Genomic DNA, 21,833 nt, shown 5'->3' on the forward strand with positions numbered 1-21,833 from the left:
TACAGTCAATGACACCAAATATGCTTGTCATCTCAGTCAACACTCCCCTTGTCACCTTGTCCCCTTACAGTACACATATGCCATCTCTACATCCCTCTCCCCCTCATTTCCCTCTACAAGAGCTGGTAGGGTGGGGGTGACTAAATAGGAATTAGCACTGCTTGTCACTGAATACAGAGGGGGAGATCATGTAGGAGACTTTTATTTATAATTCACTTCTCCCCTTTCAATTTGTAAAGTTATATCACAGGCAACACACACACACAGACACACACACACACACTTGCAAGTCGACAAATTCACAGAGCGCAAACAAATGAAAATTCTTTCACAATGGTAAAACTATGTCTGTTATCATTGAGTGAAGACTAGGGCAGGCCAACTGACCTATGTACTGTAACTCTAGTGAAACCAAACCAGAAGCGTCACTCTCATCTCTCGCCCCTGTCCCCCTGTCCCTGTGTGACCTCGTGCCACATTCTATCACCGGGCAGTGCTAAGAGCAGTAAACTAGACCAGCACCCCTCCAAACATGTCCCCTCATTATCCTAAATCTATTATTTTTCGCCAGGATCGGAGTCCATCCAAACTAAGTATGGGGAAAGTGTTCCAGGACTATCTGTGCCCATCCCCCCGCCCATCATTTCTAGTCTCTCATAATTTTTCCAATGGGCTGTCAATCGATCTCTTGCTCTTTCTATTTGAAACCATCGCCTCTGTCTCCCACCGTCCTCTTCTTCACTGAAGGAGAGGTGGGGGCAGTCTGTTATTCCTCTCTGACTCCGCCTTCTTTTAACCCAACACACAAACACGCAGATGCAGACACACACCCATGAAAACTAGCACACACACACACACACACACACACACACACACACACACACACACACACACACACACACACACACACACACACACACACAGGATCTGTGTCTTACTCTCGTCAGCCCTGTCACCTCGCCAGCCACTCTACTTCCCACCCACCTTCTTTGCCACATTCACACACATATAATGATAATTTTGTGCACAGCCATATAATGATAATTTTGTGCACAGCCATATAATGATAATTTTGTGCAAAACAAAACAAAACAAGTTAAACAAGCGCACTGAGCTAAAAATGGTCCAGCCCGAAATGCCCCCCCCCCACACACACACACACCACACACACACACACACACACACACACACACACACACACACACACACACACACACACACACACACACACACACACACACACCCCCACACACACACACACACACACCTACATCCATAATTGAGCCCACCCCCTCTTGCTCTCTCTGCCCTGTTTCCAGCTCCACGTGTGAGGAGTTGGTCTTGCTCTGCTCTGGATGGTGGGGATCGGAAGTCCTTCCTCATTCTTAAGAAAATATTTACATTTTAACTCACTGAAACTACAATTAATTTCCAAATAAGCAAAGAAACATGAATTGGAGCTGGGTGCTTATGGCAGTCCTTCTGTCTTGCGGGGGACTGTCATGGGGTGAGCAGGGTTTGGACTTCCCTGAGTACGATGGGATGGACCGGGTCATCGAGCTGACTACCAAGAACTACAAGTCTGTGATGAAGACGCATAATGTGATGGTTCTGTACTACCATGAGCATCCCGGATCCGATGCCGTTGCCCAGAAACAGTTTGAAATCGAGGAACTGGCCCTGGAGGTGGGTCACGGGGCAAGGAGGAGTTGGTCAGGGGACTAGGAGGTCTGGGTCAGGTGACAGGAGGCTGGGAGGACTGGGTCAGGGGACTAGGAGGACTGGGTCAGGGGACTGGGAGGACTGGGTCAGGGGGGTGGGAGGACTGGGTCATGGGTCTAGGAGGTTAAGGGGTTCTTGGAGGACTTGGTCAGGGGGCTGGGAGGACTGGGTCAGGGGACTAGGAGGACTGGGTCAGGGGACTGGGAGGACTGGGTCAGGGGACTGGGAGGACAGTCAGGGGACTGGGAGGACTGGGTCAGGGGACTAGGAGGACTGGGTCAGGGGACTGGGAGGACTGGGTCAGGGGACTGGGAGGACTGGGTCAGGGGACTGGGAGGACTGGGTCAGGGGACTAGGAGGACTGGGTCAGGGGACTGGGAGGACTGGGTCAAGGGACTGGGAGGACAGTCAGGGGGCTGGGAGGACCAGTGGAGGCTGCTGAGGGGAGAACGGCTTATAATAATGGCTGGAACAGAGCGGCTAGAATGGCATCAAACCATGTGTTTTATGTATTTGATACCGTTCTACTGATTCCGCTCCAGCCATTACCACAAGCCTTTCCTCCCCAATTAAGGTGTCACCAATCTCTTGTGGGGAGGACTGAGTCTTGGGACTGAGAGGACTGGGTCAGGGCACTGAGAGGACTGGGTCAGGGGACTGAGAGGACTGGGTCAGGGGACTGAGAGGACTGGGTCAGGGGAGTGAGAGGACTGGGTCAGGGGACTGAGAGGACTGGGTGAGAGGACTGGGTCAGTGAGGGACTGGGTCAGGGGACTGAGAGGACTGGGTCAGGGGACTGAGAGGACTGGGGGGACTGAGAGGACTGGGTCAGGGGACTGACTGGGTCAGGGGAGAGGACTGGGTCAGGGGACTGAGAGGACTGGGTCAGGGGACTGAGAGGACTGGGTCAGGGGACTGAGAGGACTGGGTCAGGGGACTGAGAGGACTGGGTCAGGGGACTGAGAGGACTGGGTCAGGGGACTGAGAGGACTGGGTCAGGGGGGGACTGTCAGAGGACTGGGTCAGGGGACTGAGAGGACTGGGTCAGGGGACTGAGAGGACTGGGTCAGGGGACTGAGAGGACTGGGTCTGGGTCAGGGGAGTGAGAGGACTGGGTCAGGGGACTGAGAGGACTGGGTCAGGGGTCAGGGGACTGAGAGGACTGGGTCAGGGGGGGACTGAGAGGACTGGGTCAGGGGGGACTGAGAGGACTGGGTCAGGGGACTGAGAGGACTGGGTCAGGGGAGTGAGAGGACTGGGTCAGGGGACTGGGGACTGGGGGGACTGAGAGGACTGGGTCAGGGGACTGAGAGGACTGGGTCAGGGGACTGAGAGGACTGGGTCAGAGGACTGGGTCAGGGGACTGGGTCAGGGGACTGAGAGGACTGGGTCAGGGGAGTGAGAGGACTGGGTCAGGGGACTGAGAGGACTGGGTCAGGGGACTGAGAGGACTGGGTCAGGGGAGTGAGAGGACTGGGTCAGGGGAGTGAGAGGACTGGGTCAGGGGACTGAGAGGACTGGGTCAGGGGACTGGGTGGGTCAGGGGAGTGAGAGGACTGGGTCAGGGGACTCAGGGGACTGAGAGGACTGGGTCAGGGGAGTGAGAGGACTGGGTCAGGGGACTGAGAGGACTGGGTCAGGGGAGTGAGAGGACTGGGTCAGGGGACTGAGAGGACTGGGTCAGGGGACTGGAAGGACTCGGGCAACTGAGTGGGGGATGGTGAGGAAAGGGGATGGGTAACTGCGAGTTAGAAGTGGGACACACAGTGCCTGGGTAGGGATGCACCATCACTGCTATAATGAATCAACTGGATGAGGCATGATAGTGTGTATTAAGGGGCTACGTGGATACAGACAGTATTTACAGGTAACTAAGTGTTGTTGTTAAGGGTAAGGCAACTCAAATGTGGCCTTTGAAACATGCCACAACAGAGACAATGATTAAATTAAGATGTTCAAGGCAATATATAAGAAGCAAAAGCTGAAAGGGTCCGACTATTGCATGGATTGGACAGTTTACTGAATTTGAAAGGCTTTTTAGTGAATGAATTTGGTCATTGGGGTAAATGGGTAGAGGCAGACATGAGATAGTAACATAAATTAATAATCAGCTGATACTATAAATTGCTAAATAAGCGCTAGTGCCTGGAGGGGACTGTAGGAGTACTGTGTTGACTCACCTGCTGTTCCAGAAATCTCTGGGTTGCTGGAAATATCCCTGGGGTGTATTGTTTTAAGACTGACTCATGATTTTGTGGTCTTAGATGAAATGGGAGATGGCAGGGATGGGTCTGTCTTTAAGGAATGGCGTGGGGCAGGAATTAGTGCAGAGACATAAGAAATACTGACAACTGAGACAAAAACATTTGTCACGTGCCTGTGGCATGGAGGAGGTGTGAGACAGCATTCTTCACATGCAAAGTGCTGAGTCGTGAGGACACGGGATCCCATCACCAGTCCTGGCAAATGGTTGACAGTACAGATAGCAGGTGTTCGACTTGCTATCTGTACTGTCAACCATTTATGACTCAAACATGACATGGACAGAAGTAGCAGGACCCCAAGTCATCAGCTCGTTGACTGATCTGATTTTACAATCCATAAGGATAATCTTTTCTAACTTCCTAACTTCTATCAGAAATGTCCTACATTTCTTGTATTGATTGTAATAGGGTGTGTGGAGTAAATCCATATGTGTGTGTACATGGCCATATGTCCATGTTGATATGTGTGTGTCGCCATGGGTGTGTTGTGTGTGTCTGTTTATATGACCCGGTTCTTTGAAGTACGCCCCTCGCTACATCCATCACACACTCAACTGCCCTTTTTCTTCTCCCTGATTTCCAACTGGCCTTCCTACCAGCCAACATGCCATCCCAATAACCCCTCACGATAGGCTAAAGGTCAAAGGTTAAAGCTCCATCCTGTCACTCAAGACGTTCAGCTGCAGAACAGTCCCGTTCAGCCTGGTGAGAGGGTTACATCCATAGCATGATCATTTAGACGCGTCATCGCCTCATTTCAACAGTGTCTGACAGAGTTACACCGTAGGTCTGCTTCAGACTACAGCTCTGTACATAGAAGAATAATTCACCCATAGAAATAAAATGTGTACATTGCATTTCAATGGCTACACCACTCCATTGTAAATCTGTTACTTAGAGAACTCCACATAGGCCTACTGTCAACACAATTCCATACGTTCAGTGAGAGATGTGCAGCTATTCCTCATTCACTCATATCTGAGCAATATGGATCACAAGAATGTGTGCATTGTGTGATTTCATAGACACTTTTTTGATTAGTTTTGGCACCAAAGCAAGTGACAACCTACATTTCGAATTAACTACATTGTTCAATCTTAAACCCCTGCACTCTCTCACCCTTGAAAGGGGATAACGGTTCTTGATCTCCAGTGAAATCAGTAGCCTTCTCAGGAGGCACAAAGGTTATCTCATTCAGCAGTGAAACCCATAGGTACCCCTGGATGGCCTGAAACTGAAGACAAAGGGGTGTGAATGACTGGTGGTTTATAAAGAAATATAAATGCTCTTCAGATGGCCAATGAGCTAATCCTCTCAAATCCAGCTCTGCCAGGACTGGCCCAAATTCTTAGGACTACAATTTAACCACTTTGGACTACATCTTCCGGATTCCCTGAAGAGAAACACAACACAGCTCTGAAAGCCTGAAGAGCTATTTTGGGACTGGTGCCTCTTAAGGAGTTGTATGGTTTACTTTAACTAATTTAATCACCTGGGAAATGAATAACGAACAAATATACCAAAGTCTATTGTAGAATTTTGCCATGACCAGGTTCCCAGGTTGGAAACAAACGCTTCAGGAAACGAACACATCCACTTGCGTGTGTGCATGTGGGTGTATAGGAGTACATGTGTGCATGTGTGTATGTAGGTCCGACATGTGTGCATGTATGTAGGTCCGTGTGTGTGAGAGACATATGTCTACTCAGCAGGGTGTTTTGATTAATGATATATTAATCATCATCTGAGAATGCTTGCCTGCCCCCTCCTCTGTATGTTATGGGACATTGAGGCCTAGACCAGGAGGTTCAGGCCCCAGTACTGCGGTGTCGGCTGACTGACCTGGGATGACTGACAGACGGCTGCAGTACTGTACCTGTCAGCGGATCCTAGAGACTTGAGCGTCACCAGCACCTTGCCAAAATAGTCCTTGGTTGGTGTGGCTATGGGTCTATATTTATCAAGTGCTGCTGTTGTGGATGTTTGTGTATCCTAAAGTGCTGTGTTGCTATTTGAAAGGTAGTAGTGCCATGACATTATGTGAAATTAATGTGCACTCTGCACTCTGTTTTGGTCTATTGCAGAGAAAGAGAGAGAGAGAGAGAGTATATTACATAGAATGAATAGAACGGGCTTGGAACCTCTAACCCTGGCAATTTGACTGGTAAACTGATGTGTACACTCGCAATAGATGTGGTAAAGAGTTAAAATTAAAAAACAAAATTGACTACCATAAACGATTAATATAAGCTAGCTATTCTAATCAGCTTCTATTCTAACTAATCACTTCTTCTAAACCTGAAAAGGGACAACTTCTACATGTTATGCAGCAAAAACTGCCAAATATATCCAAATCGGACTTAAGTAAGCACATTGTGTGCCTATTCAATACCACCTTGCACACTCTTGCCTGTATCTAGCTGATCTAGGCTGTAATCATTAGTCCAAACAGTTGCAAACAAGTGTTTCTATTGGACAAGTTCAGGTATGTTTATCAGCACTCTGTTTCGTTTGCTTCCGTTTAAGATTCATTTTTACAGAATCGGCTAAATGAATACACCCATGATCACCCCCAACCACAGCTCACTTTCATAACAGCCACATACAAACAGCATGATCTCTTTGCTCATTGTATAATTCCTTCTCGCAGCTACACGCTATTCTGTGACGAGGCAAAAAAAAACTTTCCAAGCCAAACCTTCATACCATAACCGCTACACACAGCTTACATCAGGGTTTCCCAAACTCAGTCCTCGGGACCCCAAGGGGTGCACGTTTTGGTTTTTGCTCTAGCACTACACAGTTGATTCAAATAATCAACTAATCATCAAGCTTTGGTAATTTGAATCAGCTGTGCAGTGCTAGGGAAAAAAACACGTGCAACCCTTGGGCTCCCAGGGATTGAGTTTGGGAAATGCTGGCCTACATCATTGTCACCATAGCTACTAAAACTAACGTGTTAGTAAACCCGATACAATCATGCAGTACAATGTACAGCAAGCTATACAGGCCCCTGTGGAAATAGATTAATAAAACCAAAAGTTTACCTTGACTTGGAAGAGTTCCAGTGTTGGAAAGCCATAGCTAGTTAACATAGCATCCCTCTGTTTGAGCCGTGTGTCTCAGTAGGCTAAACTAGCTAGCTAGCTAACTATTTCACAGCGGTTTAGATGGTACATTCTCTACACTATACTTGTTTTGTTACAAACTGAAATTAAGTGAACTATTAGTCTTTTAGCAAGAAGGAAATGGCAGAGCGACTTCAACATAGTGCATCTTGAAGTGGAAAAATGTATACAACAAAATATAGCTAGCTCTCTCTCTATCTCTTGTGTCTCCTTCATTTTGAATATTTATTTATTCAAAACTGTTCAACTATTGTCTCTCTCTAATTGAGTCACCTACTCATCCCATTTTATGCACTGCAGTGCTAGCTAGTTGTAGCTTATGCTTTCAGATTCGTTCTCTGATCATTTGATTGGGTGGACAACATGTCAGTTCATGCTGCAAGAACTCTGAAATGTTGGAGGACGTCCTCTGAATGTTGTCATAATTACTGTGTAAGTCTATGGAAGATGGTGAGAACCATGAGCCTCCTAGGTTTTGTATTGAAGTCAATGTACCCAGAGGAGGAAGGAAACTAGTTGTCCTCCAGCTACACCATGGAGCTACCCCAGAGAGTACTGTTGAGGCTACTGTAGACCTTAATTGCAAAACAGTGTGTTTAATCAATTATTTGGTGACATGCATATGGTTTTATCTAAAAATTTTAACTTTTTTTAATGTTTCACTATTTTTATGAAATTCAGTGAGGAGGATGGTCCTCCCCTTCTTCATCTGAGGAGCCTCCACTGCATTCAAATGATGCTAACTGATGTGGCTCATGGAATGGAATTCATTTTTTTGTAGTGTCAGTTGAGTTGATTCAACAAATCGTAGCACAGATTGATGGGTACACTTCCTGCTTTTTCTTCCTGCTTTGCTGCTATGGGTACACTCTCAATGGCTAATCAAAAGAGAACCATCGCGCTCTCCCAGTAGCTTGGTAAAAAACCTGTAAATTAGGACAAACAAAAGGTGTAATGGGTCTGCACTCAAAAAGATGTCTCATAAAACGTACTTCGTTTTGAGAGAAAAAAATCACTACATCCGGCTTTGCAGCCTTCTTCAGTGTGTAGGTAGAATTTATTTTGAATTCAAAACAGCATTTGTAGGGAACAACCGATGAGACTGTTATACAACACTGTCCATATCAGATTTTACATATCATTTATGAGTCAGTCCCACATATTTATGAAAGGCTGAGCCTCATGTCCTTTGCAGTGGGCTATCTCATGAATTGATGCCAGTCCACCCATTATGCCATCATCGACTTGAATGGAGACACCCATTCTATTCATTCTATTTCTATGGTATAATCTAGGTCAGGCAATGAGATAGATGAGGATAGCATGTCATCTCATTTAGATGTACAGTATGTGCTCCTCCCTCCCCTGATTTGTCACGAAGCAAACTCTCCCCTTGCACTCAGGCAACAAACCTGCCCGCTTCACAACACTTGCCCCCAAACAGCAACCTTATATAGCTGTAGTAGTCTGTTTGGCTTAAAGCCTTTAGCTGAGTTTAGCCCTCAATCTATTTAACAGGCCGATCTAGATCCTGACCCCCTTAGAACCTCTTCATATGAATACCACTCCCCACATGACAAATATGGACACATAACTCACTGTGCACAGACGTCAGTTCAGCGTGTAGTTTTGATTGATATTTGATTGAGTTGTCAACTAACATGAATTCAAAGTGAAAACACCAAAAAGTCAAACCATGTCATTGAATTTAGGTTGGGTGAAAAAAACCTAAAAGTTCCTAAATTCATGCAATTTTCCACGTTGATTCAACGTCATCAGATTGAATTTTTTGTTGTTGAAATGACATGGAAACAAATTTGCTTAAACCAGTTTGTACACAGTGGGAAGTGTCTATGAGGAAAAACCTATTAATCTGACAAGTAAATAGTGGGGACTTTAGCTAAAAATCAGCTTTCCTGGGACAGCCTGCTATTATAATACAGTATAATAATTCACCTCTGACATTTGGGCCGCTGTTTTACAGTTAATCACAAATAAACATTCCCCCAAAAGGTACATAATATCAAACTGCACACCAAGACATAAAGCAGGGGCCACTATTGCTTGCATCCTGTGGTTTCTGGCTAGGATCTTTAGGCCTACCATCAGTGCCAGCTATCATCATTGCCATGGTGTGGAACATGACAGCCTGGTTATGGGATTTTGCTATGCAATAAAATTAACTGCACAGAAGCACTGATAACTTATCCTTCATGTCAGTTTGTGTGTCTCTGTGTATGTATGTTTGGGTGCCTGCACCTCCTTGATGAAGTGCTAGAAGAGATATGTGAAAGCAGGGTTGCACCTGTTGCTATCCAATCACCCAGTTACCCCAACGCAGTCAGCAGAACTGTTATCCCACCCCCTTCATAAGCAGGCCATGGATGTGGCGACATCATTGGTTGAGCCGGTTGTCAGTTATAAGGGTCAAGTTTCACACAGATTTAGAAAGTGCATGGACAGCGCTCTGAGTCCCAGGCTTTTATGGTGGAGGAACTGAATGAAAATGTGTGAAATAAAACAACAACATTTCTGTTTGCTTTAGTGCGTACACAGTGCACTGAGAATGACACCTGTCCCTCCAGCAAACCCACAAAGCTGAGGGTGAAGTGAATGCATGTCAATTTCCTTACAGAATACTCATAAATAAACTTAAAAACAAACTCCCCAAAAGTCCTTATAAGTTCTTCGTACATACAGAAGACATTCCTGCTTAGGCATAAGGCTGCTCCTGTGTTTTCAGTTATGTGAAAGTGTTTTTTTTTTCACAGCTTGCAGCTCAGGTACTTGATGACCTTGACGATGAGGATATTGGATTTGGCCTTGTTGATGAGAAGAAGGGCAGTGTTGTTGCTAAGAAACTAGGTAAATACGCACAGAAATAGACACTATTACAGATATTCAAGATTCACAGGATTATTTATAGTTCTGAGGCCATTTATGGTGAAATTGTCACCATCTTTAAACATGATCCATTTGTCAAAGTGTCACAATCTAATCTAGACATCACCACTGACCAGGTATGTGCTCAGTGGAGTAAACTGCTTGACCGGTCTCAATGGATGCATCTCAATAGTCATACGTGGATTCCTCTCCTTGTCTTGTCTCCTTCCTCTGCAACTATCAATGTAGATTATTTCCCCTGTGGAGAGCGCTGCAGAACACTATTTCCCATTTCTACTTGTTTATGTGCACGAGCTGCTGTGCGGGTCACACTTCGACAGGCTGCTGACTAAGATACCTCACTCTTAAGATGACAGTTTTGCGGAGTACTGTTTTTCAAAAAGGTTATTTTGAAGGAGGGGGTCACTGAGACTTACACTCTCCCAGAATTAGGAAATATATTATAGGAGAAAGCAATATGCTGGACGCCCATTGCCCACTGAGACATCACCTTTTTAATACCTCAGTGATGATGAAGTAAAGGAAACAAGGAGAAGCCACTACACTTTTGAGATGGAGATATATTGTGTCACTGTGCTAAGGCAACCTATGAGCAAGCCTGACCTCTAGTGGATTCCCGGGTATGACTGGATATGTAAGCCCTGAGTTGAAATTCTGTTGTCTCCTCAGGACTTGAGGAGGCCGACAGCATCTACATTTTCACCGAGAACGAGATCATTGAGTACGATGGGGAGCTTGCTGCAGACACAATTGTGGAGTTCATCTATGATGTATGTGAGAGTAATGTAATCTATTTATGCTCTCTTTTACCTGGCTGCAATTTGTAGGAAACAGACTATTTATCCACTACTAATATATTCTGTACTGTTTCACTCTCTTTTCCCACACCATGATCTTCCTCTCTCCATCCATCCTTCTTTTACTCTGTTCAAGGTTCTTGAAGACCCAGTTGAGATCATTGAGAACGATCCGGAGGTTAAAGGTTTCCATAACATTGAGGAGGATATCAAACTGGTTGGCTACTTTAAGAGTGAAAAGTCTGAACGTAAGAATATATAATGTATTATTTATTTATTTATTTATTTTATTTCACCTTTATTTAACCAGGTAGGCTAGTTGAGAACAAGTTCTCATTTACAACTGCGACCTGGCCAAGATAAAGCATAGCAGTGTGAACAGACAACAACACAGAGTTACACATGGAGTAAACAATAAACAAGTCAATAACACAGTAGAAAAAAGAAAAAAGAGTCTATATACATTGTGTGCAAAAGGCATGAGGAGGTAGGCGAATAATTACAATTTTGCAGATTAACACTGGAGTGATAAATGATCAACTGGTCATGTGCAGGTAGAGATACTGGTGTGCAAAAGAGCAGAAAAGTAAATAAATAAAAACAGTATGGGGATAAGGTAGGTAAATTGGGTGGGCTATTTACCGATGGACTATGTACAGCTGCAGTGGTCGGTTAGCTGCTCAGATAGCAGATGTTTGAAGTTGGTGAGGGAGATAAAAGTCTCCAACTTCAGCGATTTTTGCAATTCGTTCTAGTCACAGGCAGCAGAGAACTGGAAGGAAAGGCAGCCAAATGAGGTGTTGGCTTTAGGGATGATCAGTGAGATACACTTGCTGGAGCGCGTGCTACGGGTGGGTGTTGCCTTCGTGACCAGTGAACTGAGATAAGGCGGAGCTTTACCTAGCATGGACTTGTAGATGACCTGGAGCCAGTGGGTCTGTATATGTAGCGAGGGCCAGCCGACTAGAGCATACAGGTCGCAGTGGTGGGTGGTATAAGGTGCTTTAGTAACAAAACAGATGGCTCTGTGATAAACTGCATCCAGTTTGCTGAGTAGAGTATTGGAAGCTATTTTGTAGATGACATTGCCGAAGTCGAGGAGGATAGTCAGTTTTACTAGGGTAAGTTTGGAGGCGTGAGTGAAGGAGGCTTTGTTGCGGAATAGAAAGCCGACTCTAGATTTGATTTTAGATTGGAGATGTTTGATATGAGTCTGGAAGGAGAGATTACAGTCTAGCCAGACACCTAGGTACTTATAGATGTCCACATATTCTAGGTCGGAACCATCCAGGGTGGTGATGCTAGTCGGGCGTGCGGGTGCAGGCAGCGAACGGTTGAAAAGCATACATGTGGTTTTACTAGCGTTTAAGAGCAGTTGGAGGCCACGGAAGGAGTGTTGTATGGCATTGAAGCTCGTTTGGAGGTTAGATAGCACAGTGTCCAAGGAAGGGCCAGAAGTATACAGAATGGTGTCGTCTGCATAGAGGTGGATCAGAGAATCGCCCGCAGCATCATTGATATATACAGAGAAAAGAGTCGGCCCGAGAATTGAACCTTGTGGCACCCCCATAGAGCCTGCCAGAGGACCGGACAACATGCCCTCCGATTTGACACACTGAACTCTGTCTTTGCAGCTCTTTCAGAACATCTGCTATCTGGATTTGGGTAAAGGAGAAGCTGGGGAGGCTTGGGCGAGTAGCTGTGGGGGGGTAGGGGGTCGGAGCTGTTGGCCGGGGTTGGAGTAGCCAGGAGGAAGGCATGGCCAGCCATTGAGAAATGATTGTTGAAGTTTTCGATTATCATGGATTTATCGGTGGTGACCGTGTTACCTAGCCTCAGTGCAGTGGGCAGCTGGGAGGAGGTGCTCTTGTTCTCCATGGACTTTACAGTGTCCCAGAACTTTTTGGAGTTAGAGCTATAGGATGCAAATTTCTGCTTGAAGAAGCTGGCCTTTGCTTTCCTGACTGACTGCGTGTATTGGTTCCTGACTTCCCTGAACAGTTGCATATTCTGGGGACTATTCGATGCTATTGCAGTCCGCCACAGGATGTTTTTGTGCTGGTCGAGGGCAGTCAGGTCTGGTGTGAACCAAGGGCTATATCTGTTCTTAGTTCTGCAATTTTTGAACGGAGCATGCTTATCTATGATGGTGAGGAAGTTACTTTTAAAGAATGACCAGGCATCCTCAACTGACGGGATGAGGTCAATATCCTTCCAGTATACCCGGGCCAGGTCGATTAGAAAGGCCTGCTGGCAGAAGTGTTTTAGGGAGCGTTTGACAGTGATGAAGGGTGGTCGTTTGACTGTGGACCCGTAGCGGATACAGGCAATGAGGCAGTGATTGCTGAGATCCTGGTTGAAGACAGCAGAGGTGTATTTGGAGGGCCAGTTGGTCAGGATAACATCTATGAGGGTGCCCTTGTTTACAGATTTAGGGTTGTACCTGGTGGGTTCTTTGATGATTTGTGTGAGATTGAGGGCATATAGTTCAGATTGTAGGACTGCCGGGGTGTTAAGCATATCCCAGTTTATTTAAAACATTTTATTTCTGTGTTTTTACTGTATATTATAAGTTATGTGTACATTTTATGGATAAAACAGTGTATTAACAGTGTATTTGTCAACAACAAAAAATCTAGATTTTACTAAGGTCTTAACAAATGCCTGTAACATTTCAGATTATTTGGCCTATGTGGACGCGGCTGAGGAGTTCCATCCACACATCAAGTTCTTCGCTACATTCACTCCCAAGGTGAAGAACCGTACCCACTAACAACTACATCCTCAAAATTACACTGGAGCTCTACTCTCCTTTAAAAGTATCCCATTGTTCCTTCAATTCAATCCTCTGTATTCCAGGTTGCCAAGGATCTGGGCCTGAAGATGAATGAGGTGGACTTCTATGAACCCTTTATAGATGAACCCATACTTATCCCCGGAAAGCCCTACACAGAGGAGGAGCTTGTCGAGTACATTGAGGATCACGACAGGTGAGATTCATGGCCACAGTGGTCAGAATGGCGATATACATAATGAGATGGGTCAGGTGTTCTTTCCTGGCTTTGTGATTTGACTTGTAAAAGCCCTATAACTAGGTGTAAATTGAATTTTCAGGTGATCCAAAAGGAGGGCAGTCGTTGATAATATCAATCAAAATCAACAGTTGCAACAGGGAGACACCTCCAGAAAAAATGTATAATCGGGACTGTTGGAGACGGGCCCCTTTACATTCTAATCTAACAGGACTAAATGTTCTCTAAACATCAGCCCAAGAGGCTTGTACAAAGTCAAAACAAAAGACAGTAACTTTTCTCCTACAGAATCACAGAGTGTTCATAATGTCATCAATACAGTACTAATCAGTGTGTCCTTGTTCCTTGTACCTTGAGTAGCTCCGGCGTCAATCCCTATCAAACGATATGAGAACAACCCATAACAGTCAGTAACAAGTCTAGTGACCATCAACCCGTACGTACACAAATGAGTGTTGCAAATAGGTCTCTGGAAGTCATGTGTATTACAGAAAGGGAAAACATATAAATATGCTAAGCATTGTGTTAATTACTCTTAACTGGCTATTCCCATTAAAGTAAGACACAAAGTTTAAAAAGTGTAACCTTGCTCAATGAACAATAAATAAATATCTGACGTCCTATTTCTTTATAGACCAACCCTGAGGAAGATGGAGCCTGATAACATGTATGAGATCTGGGTAAGTTATACCAACTATTACCATAAAAATCACCCTACAAAACAAAATGGATGATGTCTTCTTAGTAAGCATGCCTCCCCAATTTTTATTAAGTATACTGAACAAAAATGTAAACGCAACATGCTGAACAAAAATATAAATGCAACATGCTGAACAAAAATATAAACGCAACATGGAACAATTTCAAAGATTTTACTGAGTTACAGTTCATATAAGGAAATCAGTCAATTGAAATAAATTCATTAGGCCCTAATCTATGTATTTCACATGACTGGATAGGGGTGCAGCCATGGGGCGGCCTTGGATGGCATAGGGAGCCAGGCTCAGCCAATCACAATATGTTTTTCCCCACAAAAGAGCTTTATTACAGACAAGCCAGATGTGGAGCTCCTGGGCTGGCGTGGTTACACGTGGTCTGCAGTTTTGAGGCCGGTTGGACGTAGTGCCAAATTCTCTAAAACAACGTTGGAGCCAGTGTATGCTAGATAAATTAACATTACATTCTCTGGCAACAGCTCTGGTGGATATTCCTGCAGTCAGCATGCCAATTGCATGCTCCCTCAAAACTTGAGACATCTGTGGCATTGTTTTGTGTGACAAAACTGCACATTCTAAAGTGACCTTTTATTGTCCACAGCACAAGGTGCACCTGTGTAATGATCATGCTGTTTAATCAGCTTCATGATATGCCACATCTGTCAAGTGGATGGATTATCTTGGCAAAGAAGAAATTATCACTAATAGGGATGTAGACAAATTTGTGCACAACATTTGAGAGAAATACGCTTTTTTGCATATGAAACATTTCTGGGATTTTTTTTCAGCTCATGAAACATGGGACCAACATTTTACATGTTGTGCTTATATTTTTGTTCAGAGTATTTATGTGGCCTAAATGTGCAAACAAGGATGGAAATAGACTTGTAGGTAGTCTATATTCCCCATCCCAGTTTTCTTACCTGGTGTTAGTACATTTAAGGAGTCTGTCTTTTCTTAGGAGGATGACATCGATGGTGAGCACATCATTGCATTCGCAGAAGAGGATGATCCAGGTACAGAACCAAAGGGGAAGCTAATGAGTCAATAGGGCTGGGTGGGGGAGGAGGGAACCATTGTCAGCAAGAGGGGTTTCATAAGGCTTTATGTACATTTGACACTTGACCTTTGACTTCCAAGATGGTTTTGAGTTCCTGGAAATCCTAAAGGAAGTAGCAGAGGAGCACAATGATAATCCCAACCTCAGCATTGTCTGGATTGATCCAGATGACTTCCCGCTGGTAAAATCATGGTCACTTATCAATACAATATAATCCATCTATCCAATTTCCCACATGAAATATGGGGGATAGTGATATGAGATTCTGATTGCTGTTGATTTCTTCCTGGAATATTATCCATCCTCTTTAGCTTGTCCCATACTGGGAGAAGACCTTTGGAATTGACCTGGGCTCTCCCCAGATCGGTGTTGTGGATGTTGAAGATGTGAGTAATGTTTCTGTCATGTATGAGGAGTCATGAGGTTCTACACATAGAAATAGAATGAATAGAACAGGCTTGGAACCTCTAACGCTGGCAATTTAACTGGTAAACTCATGCGTACACTCTGAATGTATTTTTTTGTAATGTCAATGTGTTGTTCAGTAGATTCAACAAATTACAGCACAGATTGATGGGTACATTTCCTGCTTTGCTGCTATGGGTACACTCGCAATGGCCGGCAGTGCACCCATTATGCTTTCACTGACTTGAATGGGGACACCCGTTCTATTAATTCTATTTCTATGGATCCACTAGCATTAAAAAACATTCAATCGTCTATCTTTGGCACTGAATTGCTTTTTGTCTCTCTATAGGCTGACAGTGTATGGATGGAGATCGACAATGATGACGACCTACCAAGCGCAGATGAGCTTGAGGAATGGATTGAAGATGTTCTTTCAGATGAAATTGATCCAGATGACGATGATGATGATGACGATGACGACGATGATGATGAAGACGACGACGACGATGATGATGAAGACGACGACGACGATGATGATGATGATGAGTAAATTGTTGATCTCATCATTTCACTGGCCTATGTCTAAATCTGTCCAATATAATAGAATTGTCCAATCACATCATCCCCTTCCTCAACTTGTCCTTGTCCTCTGTTGTAACACTTCATTAAGTTAAATATGTCTGCTCAAATGGACATCCTCATGTTTTCAACATCCTTGCTCAGAGCATCTTGTCAAAATATTGTTTCATTTTTTTCACTTTGCTTTGAATCCATAAAAGACAGTACTTTCTCAGAGCCCCATTTTTTGTATTCACACCACACCTGTAACTTTGCCATCCATACATTATGAAAAGGATACAAAAAAAATCAATTGTGAATATAATACTTTCAAAATACAACTATTGGATAATCATTAGCACTAAATCTTAAAACACCTGATGCTTCTGATTTTAATATTTCAAAAAAATAGAGGGGTTACTTTGTTGATGCATTTTAAGTCTGAGTCCATCTGTAAACTTGTCGTCTGAATGTATTTTATTTTTGTTTTATTTTCTCTAGATTAAATGTTCATCCCTCTCCTAACTTGTCAAATCCAAGGGTGCAAGCAGGTTTTTCCTACATACAGGTCATGGGTCATACCAACCTACTCTGTTGAATTATTGTAACTTTAGTTGGTAAGCTTTTTTTCTTCTTGTGCACTGAAATGTGCTGTAAATCACATGGATGTTTTCTACTGACAAAGAAATATAACAACAGTATTCATTTTTTTTAAACAAGAAAACTTAAACATACTGTAAAGGCTTAAAATAAATGACAGCTTGGAAAAAGACTTGAAAACGACTTGTGATCTGGATTATTGTGTGTGTGTGGACATGTTTAACTATTCTTGTGGGGACCAGAAGTCCCCACAATAATAGTAAACAAACATACATTTGACCAACTGGGGACATTATGTTAGTTCCCACAAGGTCAAATGCTATTTCTAGGGTTTAGGGTTAAGGTTAGAATTAGTGTTAGGAGCCAGGGTTCGTTTTAGAGTTAGGTTTATGGGTTAAGGTTATGGTTAGGGTAAGAGTATGGGTTAGGTTTAGGAGTTAGGGAAAATAGGATTTAGTTAGTTGTACAATACTGTGTGTGTGTACCATAAAACTCAGATAAGATAATAACAACAATTATCTCTCACTGTTAGCATTATTTTATTTTCCCCCATATTACTTAATGAGATATTACCATATTACGCACCACGCTTTCCCCGGAAATAGAATGTATTTGGCACAAGACGCTAAGCGTACGTGTGGTCGTCACTAGTTAGCACAGCCACCAAATACTAAACCCCGCCCATTTCTACAATTTATCTTCTTAAAATGTGATTTTAAACCTAACCTTAACCACACTGCTAATCTTATGCCTAACCTTAAATGAAAAGTTAATTTATTTTTACGATATACTTTGTGGCTGTGGTAACTTGTGGAAACAGGTACTTTTTTTTCATTCAACGTCAGAGACACGCCCCCGGTTTCTCAGACCATGTGGTTGATGATAAACACAGTTTAATATCTCGCCATGTTAAGCTTTTTGGTTTTAACATTTGTTCGATTTTAGTTCGATTTCTTACCGCGCGCTCACTATTAGCTGTCACCATGTCTGTTTCCGAAGATGTGAATTTTGAAACCCAGATTGCGTCTGTTTTGGATTCACTTGCAAAGGTGGCGGTGGTGGAAATAACGAAACTGTTCGAGAGTCGCTTCCTTGCTTCGGGAACCACTATTCTCATTGAAGGGCGGAGTGAACAAAATGAAACCTTCCAAACAGTGGACGCTGTAAAAAAGTCTAGCAAAAAATGTCTTCGCAGTATCGGAGTTCAAGTGGATGAGGAAACAACAACGTCCTTAGAGCTACATGAAAGTATGTTAGCTAACGTTAGTAGTACTTCATTACACTGGTAAATCCATGGTAACGGATTTACGCAGAAATTCTATGTTTTCCAGATTAACATGTATACCAAACAAAAAACATTGATTTCAAAGTTTAGCAAACCATACAACTCAATGCACAAATACTAATTTTAACTATTTCCACTGACAATTATACAAAAATACATTTACAAGGAAGAACTTGTGCAGATAAAGTTGGGTAAACAGAATGAAAACGGACATTTTACCATAATTCTGTTACCAGACTGCATCTGCACAGTTTATGTATTTACTCTGTAAATTGTTCAAAGTAGCCATTGTGCATAGAGTTGTATGGTTTGAAGTCAATCGTTTTTGTTTGGAATACATTTTTTAAATTAAAACATCGGGTCTCATTGTCCTGTAGCAAACATGGTTGCTCTGCAGAGAGTGCAGTGAAACGTTGTTCACAATCTCAACAAACAGTTATTCTGGATACTTTGAAGCAAGTATACAATCGTGTTCTCACGAGAGCCATATGTTAAACTTTCCAAATTTGAGTAAATACACACGGTTTAGTATGCATTATGACTCTTATCATCTTTCTCTCTGAATGTGACTGTTGAAATCCTTAAAAAAAAAAATTGTATGACTTTTTATGACTTATGTCAACAAACAACATTTTGGAGGCAAAAAATAACAAAGAAATACACAATTACTGATTTGTTTAATCTCTTTATTGTTATTATTGTCAGTACTGATCTGCACCATGCTGTCTAACAAATGGAATGTTTGTATGCTTTGCTTTTTACCCCTCCCCTTTCCCATGCATTCTCCAGACCCAAAACAGTGCTTGTCCTTGGAGGGAGGCAGTGGTTCTTTGAATGGGAGCAATGAGGAGGAGGTTCCTGCACATCGTATCCCCCTGCTGAAGGCTAATCAGCCTGCTGAACTCAAGTGCTCTGTTCTAGAAGAGAAGGTCAGTGAGTTGTTTGGGTTAAAGGGATACATTGTGATTTTGGCAATGAAGTCCTTTATCTACTTCCTTCGAGTCAGATGAACTCGTATAATTTATGTCTTTATGTGCATTTTGAAGGAAGTTGCTAACTAGCATGCTAGCTGTTACCATAGACTTCCAGTCATTGTGCTAATGCTGATTAGCATTGGCTCACAAAACTACCTCAAACATCCTTCATGCTGGATGTAGAGACATAAAAATAGTATCCACAAATTCATCTGACTGTGGGTAAGTAGATAAAGGGCTTCATTGTGAACCATAAGGTGTTTGTTACTAGGACTAATGCCCTTTTGACTTGTAGGCTTCACCCTAATTTGATTAGCTGACACCTGTATTACAGAACCTAAGTAGTTGTCTTTTTGGCTTGTCATCTGTCATCAGGTTGTGGAGATGGTGGAGGGGATTAGTCTGGAAAAAAAATCTTCAACAACCACTGAGCCAGAAGAAGAACAAGTGATCTATTCTGGTAAAAAAAAAAAAAAAAAATTCTATAAGGTAGTAGTGAAGCTATAGACACTGAAATATATTTGCTATAAACTCTTTGTATATAAAGGGTTGAGGGTACTATTTAACAACTATTTTATTTTCTGTCCTCCAGCCACTGTGGATCCAATCCACCTTTATGTTCCTGTTCAAAGCTCCCCAACTAAGCAGAAACCCCAGCCCCTCAAGACAGAAACTGAGAATGGAATCAACATAGAATGTGAGAATAAAGTCATCAGCAAAATGGTTCCAAAGGCAGAGGAGGACATAACACGACAGCCTACATGTAAAGAAAAGCCTACCCAGATGGAGCCCCAGCAGGCCAGTTACAGCACCGCCAAAGGAACAGCCTACAGCCCATCCTCCTCAGATGGGGCTTTGGTTCCTGTACAGGCTAAGAGTAAGTTGAAATTTATGGGTGTAACAAACGCTCCCTCTGCTCTAATGAAGAAAAAGGTGGATGTCAAGCTGGACCAGACAAAGAAGAAGAAGGTGAACTTCAAGCTGGACCAGACAAAGAAGAAGAAGGTAAACTTCAAGCTGGACCAGACAAAGAAGAAGAAGGTGGACTTCAAGCTGGACCAGACAAAGAAGAAGATGGTGGACTTCAAGCTGGACCAGACCTCCTTGGAGCAGAAGTTGACGAGGCCTTGCTCTGTCCAGCTGGTGAACCTGCTTTTGGTGCCCGGAAGAAAGAACTCTGGAGGGAAGAAGGCTAATGGTAGCAACTGTCATGACAACAAGAGGTTCCCCATACCAAAGGACCTCAAGACCCACCAAGGCCTCCACACGGGCCGACGCCTCTGCTGCTTCACTCAATGTGGGAACGGTGTCTGGCGGCTGCAAGGGGTCCTCTCCTCAAGCCGTGTCCATGGCTGCAAGATCTGTGGGAAGCGCTTCAAGCGCAGGAAGATCCTGAGGAGGCATGAGCGCTTCCACACCGGTGAGAAGCCCTACTCCTGCTCCCAGTGCTCCAAAACGTTCGCCCTGCGGAAAAGCCTCCGCAGGCACGAACGGTTCCATACAGGGCAGAGACCTCACAGCTGCCCCAAGTGTGGGAAGAGCTTTCGTCTCAGGGACAATCTGAAGGCTCATCTGCGCTTTCACACTGGTGAGAGACCTTTCACCTGCTCCTTCTGCTCCAAGAGCTTCAGAATCTTCCGGAATCTTGAGAAACACAGCATTGATCACTTGGGAGCGACAGCGAAATAGCACATTTTCCGGCGAAAGACAACTGTGCTAAAAGCATGAGCAGCCTTTTGTAGGCCACCTTACAAAACTGTCCTACCTCTAACTGAAACTACTGAATGTCCATTTCTCATTATAACCAACCATGTTGGTTATTTTTGATAAGGTGCTATGATGGTAAATTGCAATCAGGTTTGGATTGTCCAGAATGATCATCAGTGTAAGCTTCAGTGGACACTGATGTTGTTGACAGCCATAATGTTCTAATACGGTAAGGGCCTGTTTTCCAGACACAGATTATGCTTAATTTTAAACCAAAAAGTTATTTCAATGGAGTTTTTCTATTGCGCATGCTGGACTAGGCTTAAAGAGACTCTTTGGGATTTTGGCAATGAAGCCCTTTTATCTACTTCCAGAGAGTCAGATGAACTCATGGATACCATTATTATGACTCTGCATTCAGTTTGAAGGAAGTTGCTAACTAGCACAATGACTGGAAGTCTATAGTAACTGCTAGTATGCTAGTAGATAACATAGATTTCTGGTCATTGCTCTAACGCTAGTTAGAATTGGCTTGCGAAACTACAACACATGACCAAAAGTATGTGGACACCTGCTCGTTGATATCGGAATGAGATGGTCAAACTTTACAGTTGGCACTATGCATTGGGGCAGGTAGCGTTCTCCTGGCATCCGCCAAACCCACATTCGTCTGTCGGA

General features: G+C 43.6%; 2 protein-coding genes across 2 annotated transcripts; both read left to right on the forward strand.

Annotated features, from left to right (window-relative positions):
- Window positions 1-1,292: 1,292 nt before the first annotated feature.
- LOC112260755 (calsequestrin-1-like) lies at window positions 1,293-17,361 on the forward strand. Its single transcript, XM_042328896.1, has 11 exons — window positions 1,293-1,686; window positions 9,886-9,979; window positions 10,688-10,788; window positions 10,952-11,063; window positions 13,494-13,567; window positions 13,675-13,805; window positions 14,482-14,527; window positions 15,525-15,579; window positions 15,704-15,804; window positions 15,935-16,009; window positions 16,381-17,361. The coding sequence occupies exons 1-11, from the start codon at window positions 1,450-1,452 to the stop codon at window positions 16,579-16,581; spliced, it is 1,227 nt and encodes a 408-aa protein (XP_042184830.1). The 5' UTR covers window positions 1,293-1,449; the 3' UTR covers window positions 16,582-17,361.
- Window positions 17,362-18,032: 671 nt separating this feature from the next.
- Window positions 18,033-21,825, forward strand: LOC112260756 (zinc finger protein 540). Its single transcript, XM_024436083.2, has 4 exons — window positions 18,033-18,437; window positions 19,264-19,403; window positions 19,824-19,908; window positions 20,041-21,825. The coding sequence occupies exons 1-4, from the start codon at window positions 18,173-18,175 to the stop codon at window positions 21,135-21,137; spliced, it is 1,587 nt and encodes a 528-aa protein (XP_024291851.1). The 5' UTR covers window positions 18,033-18,172; the 3' UTR covers window positions 21,138-21,825.
- Window positions 21,826-21,833: the final 8 nt, after the last annotated feature.

The sequence above is a fragment of the Oncorhynchus tshawytscha genome, linkage group LG10, assembly GCF_018296145.1.
Source record: "Oncorhynchus tshawytscha isolate Ot180627B linkage group LG10, Otsh_v2.0, whole genome shotgun sequence".
Taxonomy (NCBI): domain Eukaryota; kingdom Metazoa; phylum Chordata; class Actinopteri; order Salmoniformes; family Salmonidae; genus Oncorhynchus; species Oncorhynchus tshawytscha.